This window comes from Oncorhynchus kisutch, linkage group LG7 (genome assembly GCF_002021735.2).
Source record: "Oncorhynchus kisutch isolate 150728-3 linkage group LG7, Okis_V2, whole genome shotgun sequence".
NCBI classification, from domain to species: Eukaryota; Metazoa; Chordata; class Actinopteri; order Salmoniformes; family Salmonidae; genus Oncorhynchus; species Oncorhynchus kisutch.
This window is the reverse complement of record NC_034180.2, coordinates 38,110,697-38,122,154: the sequence shown is the minus strand read 5'-3', so window position 1 is coordinate 38,122,154 and position 11,458 is coordinate 38,110,697. Positions and strand designations below refer to the sequence as shown.

The window sequence follows — 11,458 nt, the reverse complement described above, 5'->3', positions numbered from 1 at the left end:
GCCATTCGAGCTAACTCGTTTTTTCCCCCTGCATCAGCCCGAATAACGGAAAGGATGTAGATGAAAGAGGCATGCGCAATGTAAAGTGAACCTTTTAGAGACGCCATTGCGTTTGTGAGATTGTAGTTTGAATATTTCTCTTCACCGATGGAAACCCAATAAAGCAAATAGGTGATCGAACTCCAAGCCCCAGGAACCTTTCTCCTGTTTTTTTTCTGTCAGAATAGGGGGAGAAGTCACAGCTGGGACGATAATAAAATGCACATGAATTTACTATCTAGCAACAACGAATAGACTACAAGAGGAAGTTTCTAAAAGCGGAGAACTCGGCAATGTGGGTTTTAGCGAGCGTTTAAACATTTGTACAAATGCATGTGGTTACATCGTTTTTTATCGATAAGGCAACTTGAATCTTCGTTTTCTTCGATTGTTGGAGTTTTTGGAGAAGTTTTTGCTGTCCACGGATCCAATGTTGCCTTTTTCAGAAGGTGAAGGTAATGTAGGTATGTTGTTTTAGACATCTATATACGATTGGAATAGTTCATTCATAGTGAATAATATTTGAAGAAGCTTTCACTGCAAAACCAGGTGTTGTATAACTTGTTTGGCATTCGTGGACATGTAGTTTTCTGCCAGCAGTTCAATCGAAAGCGGGAGGATGTTGAGAAGCCTTGATTCCAGATGTTGGTTCTGCACGAGAATAGATAAAACAGATAACATGCCCTAATGTATGGGTCTAAAACGTGATGCATTGTTTGTACTTAAGCACCTACATTGTAAGTGTTGTTAACAATATAATCGAAGTTTAAAATGAGGTCTACAATTATTTAATTTGTTTATTGTATGCAAACCTTATCCCTACCATGTTTATTTCCCGTAAATTGCAGCTCGTATTGTTATTGCATAGCCTTCTCAGCTTTGACGTCATGATTTGTTTTGCTGAATTTGCTCAGTTAGGTTGAATAATGTAAAATGACGACTTTTATGGCCTCCTTCCATTTCCACAAACCCAAACATATATTCTACCATCATTACATTTACTGCATCTGTTTTGTGACAGGTTTTCTGTGGTCAGGGCGGATTTCTGACTCCAGTACTGTGAGGGGACACCATTCAAGAACATGGCGTTTGGAATGGTGACCGCCTCTTGCATTGAGCGTTGGGGAATCGATCTACCACGTCCAGAGCATCCACAATGTATACTGCACACATCTCTTGCCTTGAAGAGTGAGTGGAGGCCATTAAGTGCAATCAATAGGCTTTGTCCATGAATTGACTGCCAGGTATCTGTCTGAGAAGTCAATGGGGAGGAAAGTTTGACTATTGCTGTTGACTAACACTGCTCATGATACTTTGAAGACCTTGCATTTCATGTCTCCTAGAATGAGTATTGAGTGTTTCTTCAACCTAGTGTCTGTGCTTAGTGTTTCAGTGGTGCCTCATTTAACAAGGCATCACTGACAGTTCCATTACTTGACATTTTGCATCATCATCTCTGCCATTGGAAGAAACCCAATGTCTGCCTGCAGCAGCTCAACTCCTCCGTCCTTTCCTAAAGCCTACCTCCACTCACAACTCCCAGTCCTGCCTCCGACCCCCTCACCATCGCCAAGCCCCCCAGCACCCCTCTACAGCCGCCTGTCCAACGGGAGTCACAGAAGTCACACTCACAGCGCTCCCAGCCCCACCAACTCCCGCAGCTCTTTCCATGGAGTGTCCTTCCTCCTCCAGATTGGCCTGACCAGAGAGATGGTGAACCTGGAGAACCATGACCTGTCGCTGTCTGCTGTCAAAGACCTGGTCTGCTCTATTGTTGACCAAAAGGTAATTACACAACTCTTCCTTATTTTAACACTTGACCAACTGCAGCTAATGCATAATGACAGAGTGAAAAATGGTTGACTTTTACGGATATTTATAGAATGAAATGCAATCGATAGGCCTGAGCAAGAGAAAGCAAATTCACGGTAAATCCTAAAAGCTTAGTTGTCTCTTTGTGTGTCAAATTCAAGTTTCAAGAAAGTTTGGAAAGTCTTCCATCAAGCATACTGCTAAGTAAATCAGGGGCATATTTCCTTAACACTGCTCTTTGGAATGTTGTTCTGTATTCTTTGCTGTGGTTGCAAGTTGAAAGAACACAGTTTAAATGAACAGGGAGACCGTTATATTGCAGACAGTTGCCCTGAAATGCATAGCATCTGTGGTTTGCCATTTCTGTGCCATACTCCTCTGTTTGGGCTTTGTTTTTGTAAAGCAGACATCTGTGTCTCGTGCACAGAGTGAGTTTTATGCACCACAGCAGCACGCTCGGCAGCAGTGAAGCCTCTCCGGTTGCCGCGCACGATCTAGTAGCATCAGCTATTTACATTGTGGTGTACTCTCACTGGAGACACAAACACTGAACCACTCAGTGGTTTATTCCTCTCAAAGTCATCCATGATGTAATGTTCAAGCCAGGTTATTTTCCATGACAATGGTGGCTCTTAGTAATGACTTTGGGTTATGGCCCCTGCATAAGACGCGTCTTTGAACATATAGGCTGTATCAACAAACAGTGGTTGCCCATGTACCACTGACTAGAAAGAGGCAGAAGCAAATTTGGAAAATCAAGAGTAAACCAATGGAACCAAAGGTAGTTTGCTGATTCCATTTGTTTGGAGTTGCCTTGGCTCAGAATACAGATTTCAGATTCACATTCAGATGTTCCTATCCAACTGATACCATACATTAGACTGCTTATTAGATCATGAACGTTTATATATGTATGTATGTATATACACTGCTCAAAAAAATAAAGGGAACAAAATAAAATAACACATCCTAGATCTGAATGAATGAAATATTCTTATTAAATTATTTTTTATTTACATAGTTGAATGTGCTGATAACAAATTCACACACAAATTATCAATGGAAATCAAATTTATCAACCCATGGAGGTCTGGATTTGGAGTCACACTCAAAATTAAAGTGGAAAACCACACTACAGGCTGATCCAACTTTGATGTAATGTCCTTAAAACAAGTCAAAATGAGGCTCAGTAGTGTGTGTATGACCTCCCTACAACGCCTGGGCATGCTCCTGATGAGGTGGCGGATGGTCTCCTGAAGGATATCCTCCCAGACCTGGACTAAAGCATCTGCCAACTCCTGGACAGTCTGTGGTGCAACGTGGCGATGGTGGTTGGAGCGAGACATGATGTGCTCAATTGGATTCAGGTCTGGGGAACGGGCGGGCCAGTCCATAGCATCAATGCCTTCCTCTTGCAAGAACTGCTGACACACTCTAGCCACATGAGGTCTAGCATTGTCTTGCATTAGGAGGAACCCAGGGCCAACCGCACCAGCATATGGTCTCACAAGGGGTCTCAGGATCTCATCTCGGTACCTAATGGCAGTCAGGCTACCTCTGGCGAGCACATGGAGGGCTGTGTGGCCCCCCAAAGAAATGCCACCCCACACCATGACTGCCCCACCGCCAAACCGGTCATGCTGGAGGATGTTGCAGGCAGCAGAACGTTCTCCACGGCGTCTCCAGACTCTGTCACGTCTGTCACATGTGCTCAGTGTGAACCTGCTTTCATCTGTGAAGAGCACAGGGCGCCAGTGGCGAATTTGCCAATCTTGGTGTTCTCTGGCAAATGCCAAACGTCCTGCACAGTGTTGGGCTGGAAGCACAACCCCCACCTGTGGACGTTGGGCCCTCATACCACCCTCATGGAGTCTGTTTCTGACCGTTTGAGCAGACACATGCACATTTGTGGCCTGCTGGAGGTCATTTTGCAGGGCTCTGGCAGTGCTCCTCCTGCTCCTCCTTGCACAAAGGCGGAGGTAGCGGTCCTGCTGCTGGGTTGTTGCCCTCCTACGGCCTCCTCCATGTCTCCTGATGTACTGGCCTGTCTCCTGGTAGCGCCTCCATGCTCTGGACACTACGCTGACAGACACAGAAAACCTTCTTGCCACAGCTCGCATTGATGTACCATCCTGGATGAGCTGCACTACCTGAGCCACTTGTGTGGGTTGTAGACTCCGTCTCATGCTACCACTAGAGTGAAAGCACCACCAGCATTCACAAGTGACCAAAACATCAGCCAGGAAGCATAGGAACTGAGAAGTGGTCTGTGGTCACCACCTGCAGAACCACTCCTTTATTGGGGGTGTCTTGCTAATTGCCTATAATTTCCACCTGTTGTCTATTCCATTTGCACAACAGCATGTGAAATTTATTGTCAATCAGTGTTGCTTCCTAAGTGGACAGTTTGATTTCACAGAAGTGTGATTGACTTGGAGTTACATTGTGTTGTTTAAGTGTTCCTTTTTTTTTAGCAGTGTGTGTGTGTATATGTGTATATATATATATATATTACAGTACCAGTCAAAAGTTTGGACTGATTTATTCCAGGGTTTTTCTTTAGTTTGACTATTTTCTATATTGTAGAATAATAGTGAAGACATTAAAACTATGAAATAACAAATATGGAATCATGTAGTAACCAAAAAAGTGTTAAACAAATTAAAATATATTTTATATTTGAGATTCTTCCTTGATGACAGCTTTGCACTCTCTTGACATTCTTTCAACCAGCTTCATCAGGTAGTCACCTGGAATGCATTTCACTTTAACAGGGGTGCCTTATTAAAAGTTAATTTGTGGAATTTCTTTCCTTCTAAATGTGTTTGAGCCAGTTAGTTGTGTTGTGACAAGGTAGGGGTGTATACAGAAGATAGCCCTATTTGGTAAAAGACCAAATCCATATTATGGCAAGAACAGCTCAAATAAGCAAAGAGAAATGACAGTCGATCATTACTTTAAGACATGAAGGTCAGTCATTACGGAACATTTCAAGAACATTGAACGTTTCTTCAAGTGCAGTTGCAACACCATCAAGCGCTATGATGAAACTGCCGCTCATGAGGACCGCCACAGGAAAGGAAGACCCAGAGTTACCTCTGCTGCAGAGGGTAAGTTCATTAGATTTACCAGCCTCAGCCCCCCAAAAATGCTTCACAGAGTTCAAGTAACATACACATCTCAACATCAACTGTTCAGAGGAGACTGCATGAATCAGTCCTTCATGGTCGAATTGCTGCAAAGAAACCGCTACTAAAGGACACCAATAAGAAGAAGAGACTTGCTTGGGCCAGGAAACACGAGCATGTGACATTTGACCAGTGGAAATCTGTCCTTTGGTCTGATGAGTCCAAATTTGATATGTCTGGTTCCAACCGCCGTGTCTTTGTGAGACACAGAGTAGGTGAACGGATGATCTCCGCATGTGTGGTTCCCACTGTGAAGCATGGAGGGGAGGTGTGGGGGTGCTTTGCTGGTGACACTGTCAGTGATTTATTTAAAATTCAAGGCACACTTAACCAGCATGGACACCACAGCATTCTGCCACGATACGCCATCCCATGTGGTTTGCACTTAGTGGGACTATTATTTGTTTTTCAACAGGACAATGACCCAACACAACTCCAGGCTGTGTAAGGGCTATTTGACCAAGGAGGAGAGTGATGGAGTGCTGCATCAGATGACCTGCCTCCACAATCACCCGAGCTCAACCCAATTGAGATGGTTTGGGATGAGTTGGATGACAGAGTGAATAAAAAGCAGCCAACAAGTGCCTAGTATATGTTGGAAAAGCATTCCAGGTGAAGCTAGTTGTGAAAATGTCAGGAGTGTGCAAAGCTGTCAAGGCAAAGGGTGGCTACTTTGAAGAATCTCAAATATAAAATATATTTTGATTTGTTTAAAACTTTTTTGGTTACTACATGATTCCATTTGTGTTATTTCATAGTTTTGATGTCTTCACCATTATTCTACAATGTAGAAAATAGTAAAAATAAAGAAAAACCCTTGAATGAGTAGGTGTCTCCAAACTTTTGACTGGTACTATATATATATTTTTAATTGAATTTTTTAACCCTTATTTTACCAGGTAAGTTGAATGAGGACACATTCTCATTTACAGCAACGACCTGGGGAATAGTTAGAGTGGGTAGTTTATCAGCTTATAAAACATACACTTTGTTCCAAGGTCATTTATGGTATAAGTCTTACTCACTCTTTTAATGTTTGTTACTCAATGACATTTTGTGCTTTTCTCTCTTCATTTTGAGTGTTTGGATTCCTATTTGATAGATCTGGTGTAGGTCCTACTGTTCTTATATGTGGATGTTCTTATCACAGACACCTGTGTTAATGAAATGGCATTCACACATTCATCTATTGTATTATCTTCTTACACCCATAATGAGGATTACTCTATTTGTGTCTGTAGTTAATCGGAGACTAAGTGAGTGAGAGATGAGATTATAGAACTCATTCCATCAGGTCTAATGGGTAAAGAGAAGGGAGGGTTGGAGTCACAGGGATCAGGTATTTTGGAGAAATGGGGGCATGAGGGTTGTAGTTAGAAAGAGGAGGTAAAACGTGATATTTTTCTCTGTGCTTCCTGGCTGCCCACACAGTCACATTTATAGAAACTTTGTTCACTTCACACCTCCCCTTACTCGTCACCTCTAGAATGCAAATACTCTGTAACCTTTTCCTCTCCAGAGATTCATTGTTCTGAGAAAATGGAGCAGCTTTGAGCTACAGATGTAGGATCTTCATTTGATCACTCTGTTGCAGGAGAATTTTCCTGCAAAGTGGGAAATGTAAAACTTGTAGTGTATTTGAGGTTTAAAACGGCTTTTGAAGCTTGTAATTTCCACATTGAAATTTCAGACTTGATTTTCCTTTATGAAAAATGTATCAACTGCTGTAAAAATGTCAGTTTAATTGTAATTCACATAATAATTCACATTTCCTTTTCCCGCTGTAGCAAACTGGCTCAAATTAAGGTCCTACATCTGCATTGAGCTGACACGTCCCATTCAGTACACCTGAGCTAGCTGGTCATCGCTATCTTATTCTTATCCATATTTTTTAAAACTGCATTGTTGGTTAGGCGCTCGTAAGTAAGCATTTCACTGTAATGCTGTTGTATTCGGCGCATGTGACTAATACAATTTGATTTGATAAAAGGAACATACTGAGAAGCATTCAAAATTGCTAAAGCCCATATAACCACCAGTGCTAATTGTACAACAAAGTGAAAATTGTATTAATCATTGAGTGTCTCGCTTATGTTCTGTAATGGAATGTAGTTTACATTCACATTCCCCCAGGCCAGTGTAATGTTGTTGTTCTTTATGGGTTATGATGATACTCACTCACTAGTTCTGGGGATTTCTGATCTGCAGAGCAGAACATCTGATTACTGCTGATATTTGCATAGATCTGGTAATGTATTGGCAAGTTTGCAAAGGTTTGTTACAAGAGCTAAAGAAAAAGGTCGTAAATACGATATGAAGAAAATGCTTTAAAAAAATCAAAACTGTCTGTTTGCATTAACCTTAAAGGTGATATTACTTTTAAATACGCTGCTTACATTCAAATCTGCCAAATAGGCACTGTACTTTGTGTTACCCTTCAACAAGATGGCGCCGACAGACATGGCAGCTCTGTTTCTGGCTCCTAAGAAACTTCACAGTATACAGTATCAGTCAAAAGTTTGGACACACCTAATCATTCCAGGGTTTTTCCTTAGTTTGACTATTTTCTAATCTACATTGTAGAATAATAGTGAAGATATCAAAACTATTAAATTACACATATGGAATCTGTAGTAATAGAAAAAAGTGTTCAACAAATCAAAATGTATTTTATATTTGAGATTCTTCAAATTAGCCACCCTTTGCCTTGATGACAGCTTTGCACACTCTTGGCATTCCCTCAACCAGCTTCATGAGGTATTCACCTGGAATTCATGTCAATTAACAGGTGTGCCTTGTTAAAAGTCCATTTGTGGAACTTCTTTCCTTCTTAATGCGTTTAAGCCAATCAGTTGTATTGTGACAAGGTAGGGTTGATATACAGAAGATAGCCCCATTTGGTAAAATACCAAGTCCACATTATGGCAAGAACAGCTCAAATATGCAAAGTGAAACGACAGTCCATCATTACTTTTAAGACATGAAGATTAGTCAATCCGGAACATTTCAAGAACTTTGAAAGTTTCTTCAAGTGCAGTCACAAAAACCATCAAGCGCTATGATGAAACTGGCTCTCATGAGGACCGCCACAGGAAAGGAAGTCCTAGAGTTACCTCTGCTGCAGATGATAAGTTTGTTAGAGTTACCAGCCTCAGAAATTGCAGCCCCAAAAAATGCTTCACAGAGTTCAAGTAACATACAAATCTCAACATCAACTGTTCAGAGGAGACTGCATGAATCAGGCCATCATGGTCGAAATCCTGCAAAGAAACCACTTCTAAAGGACACCAATAAGAAGAAGAGACTTGCTTGGGCCAAGAAACACGAGCAATGGACATTAGACCGATAGAAATCTGTCCTTTGGTCTGATGAGTCCAAATTTGACATGTTTGGTTCCAACAGTATCTTTGTGAGACGAAGAGTAGGTGAACGGTTCCCACTGTGAAGCATGGAGGGGAGGTGTGGGGGTGCTTTGCTGGTGACACTGTCAGTGATTTATTTAAAATTCAAGGCACACTTAACCAGCATGGCAACCACAGCATTCTGCAGTGATACACCATCCCATCTGGTTTGCACTTAGTGGGACTATAATTTGTTTTTCAACAGGACAATGACCCAAAACACACCTCTAGGCTGTGTAAGGGCTATTTGACCAAGAAGGAGAGTGATGGAGTGCTGCATCCCATGACCTGGCCTCCACAATCACCCGACTTAATTTGAGATGGTATGGGAAGAGTTGGACCACAAAATGAAGGGAAAGCAGCCAACAAGTGCTCAGCATACAGTGGGGAGAACAAGTATTTGATACACTGCCGATTTAGACGATTTTACTACTTACAAAGCATGTAGATGTCTGTCATTTTTATCATAGGTATACTTCAACTGTGAGAGACGGAATCAAAAACAAAAATCCAGAAAATCACATTTGTATGATTTATAAGTAATTCATTTGCATTTTATTGCATGACGTAAGTATTGATCACCTACCAACCAGTAAAAATTCCGGGTCTCACAGACCTGTTAGTTTTTTAAAAAGAATCCCTCCTGTTCTCCACTCATTACCTGTATTAACTGCACCTGTTTGAACTCGTTACCTGTATAAAAGACACCTATCCACACACTCAATCGAACAGACTCCAACCTCTCCACAATGGCCAGGACCAGAGAGCTGCGTAAGGACATCAGGATAAAATTGTAGACCTGCACAAGGCTGGGATGGGCTACAGGACAATGGGCAACAGCTTGGTGAGAAGGCAACAACTGTTGGCGCAATTATTAGAAAATGGAAGTTCAAGATGACGGTCAATCATCCTCGGTCTGTGGCTCCATGCAAGATCTCACCTCGTGGGGCATCAATTATCATGAGGAAGGTGAGGGATCAGCCCAGAACTACACGGCAGGACCTGGTCAATGACCTGAAGAGAGCTGGGACCACAGTCTCAAAGAAAACCATTCGCAACACACTACGCCGTCATGGATTAAAATCCTGCAGCACACGCAAAGTCCCCCTGCTCAAGCCAGCGCGTGTCCAGGCCCGTCTGAAGTTTGCCAATGACCATCTGGATGATCCAGAGGAGGAATGGGAGAAGGTCATGTGGTCTGATGAGACAAAAATAGAGCTTTTGGTCTAAAATCCACTCACCGTGTTTGGAGGAATAAGAAGGATGAGTACAACCCCAAGAACACCATCCCAACTGTGAAGCATGGAGGAGGAAACATTATTCTTTGGGGATGCTTTTCTGCACAGGGGACAGGATGACTGCACCGTATTGAGGGGAGGATGGATGGGGCCATGTATCGGAGATCTTGGCCAACAACCTCCTTCCCTCAGTAAGAGCATTGAAGATGGGTCGTGGCTGGGTCTTCCAGCATGACAACGACCCGAAACACACAGCCAGGGCAACTAAGGAGTGGCTCCGTAAGAAGCATCTCAAGGTCCTGTAGTGGCCTAGCCAGTCTCCAGACCTGAACCCAATAGAACATCTTTGGAGGGAGCTGAACATCCGTATTGCCCAGCGACAGCCCTGAAACCTGAAGGATCTGGAGAAGGTCTGTATGGAGGAGTGGGCCAAAATCCCTGCTGCAGTGTGTGCAAACCTGGTCAAGAACTACAGGAAACGTATGATCTCTGTAATTGCAAACAAAGGTTTCTGTACCAAATATTAAGTTCTGCTTTTCTGATGTGTCAAATACGTATGTCATGCAATAAAATGCAAATTAATTACTTAAAAATCATACAATGTGATTTTCTGGATTTTTTTGAAAAAAATGACAGACCTCTACATGCTTTGTAAGTAGGAAAACCTGCAAAATCTGCAGTGTATCAAATGCTTGTTCTCCCCACTGTATGTGGGACTCCTTCAAGACTGATGGAAAAGCATTCCAGGTGACTACCTCATAAAGCTGGTTGAGAGAATGCAAAGCTGTCATCAAGGCAAGGGGTGGCTTCTTTGAAGAATCTCAAATATATTTTGATTTGTTGAACACTTTCTTGGTTACTACATGATTCCATATGTGTTATTTCATAGTTCAGAATGCAGCATTCTGCAATTCCGAGACATAAACATGTCTTATATGGGCAGAAAGCTTAAATTCTTGTTAATCTAACTGCATTGTCCAATCTGGCATTCATACCATGTTTGTATTATCTTTTACCAGATCTATATATATTATATATTATTACCAGAATTGATATTCTCCTACATTAATTTCACATTTCCACAAACTTTAAAGTGTTCCCTTTCAAATGATATCAAGAATATGCATATCATTGCTTCAGGTACTGAGCTACAGGCAGTTAGATTTACTGACAATTTGAAAGGTATGAAGTTGAACCCAGGATTTCAGTGTCACCGGGGAGCGGACAGGGAAAGTGTTTTATGTTCTACTATCTCGGTAGATAGAGTCTGGACAGAACTGTGCCCCACTGAGGGACAGTTTAATGGGTAGGTGATCCACCAGTACGTCACTGAGCCAGGCAACAAACATGGAGCAACATCAGTCAGGAGTATACGCTGTTGGAGCAGTTGATTCCCTTCAAATTTTTAAAAAACAGATTAGTATTAGATTTTAATTTGCTTTGTCCTTGGCCTAGGCCTAGATTGACATTGTCGTTGCTCTCCCTTGTTTGCACTGAATACACACATTGACCTGCGTTGTTATCTTTACAGATGCTTCCCTGTGGTATTTCAATGTGTATAATCAGCATTGACCATTTATCTCTTGGCTGAACCCTCATTTTGAATCAGACTAGTTAGAGAATGCAATCAGTTATAATAGCTGTGTATTCTATGGACTCCATGTAGCTCATTCATCATCCAACTGACTGCCAAACCACAGGGCCCCCATGGGATGTGTAATGAAGTTGCCCTTATTCACTGATCCAAGGTCTGTTTTGGCTCTCTATGGTTAAGATAGGT

The 11,458-nt window shown here is 42.0% G+C and overlaps 1 protein-coding gene across 3 annotated transcripts in view; it reads left to right on the top strand.

The window, feature by feature from the left end:
- The first annotated feature begins 92 nt into the window (after positions 1 to 92).
- The window catches only part of LOC109894596 (serine/threonine-protein kinase D3), a 69,425-nt gene continuing 58,059 nt past the window's right edge, over positions 93 to 11,458 (top strand). Inside the window, exons 1-2 of one of the 3 annotated variants that reach the window (XM_031829059.1) lie at positions 93 to 494; positions 1,061 to 1,824. In XM_031829059.1, coding sequence (XP_031684919.1) covers positions 1,516 to 1,824 — 309 coding nt within the window. In that variant the 5' untranslated portion in view covers positions 93 to 494; positions 1,061 to 1,515. Of the gene's footprint in view, positions 504 to 1,060; positions 1,825 to 11,458 lie in introns of all 3 variants that reach the window. The other 2 variants (XM_031829058.1, XM_031829057.1) reach the window with 2 other exon arrangements.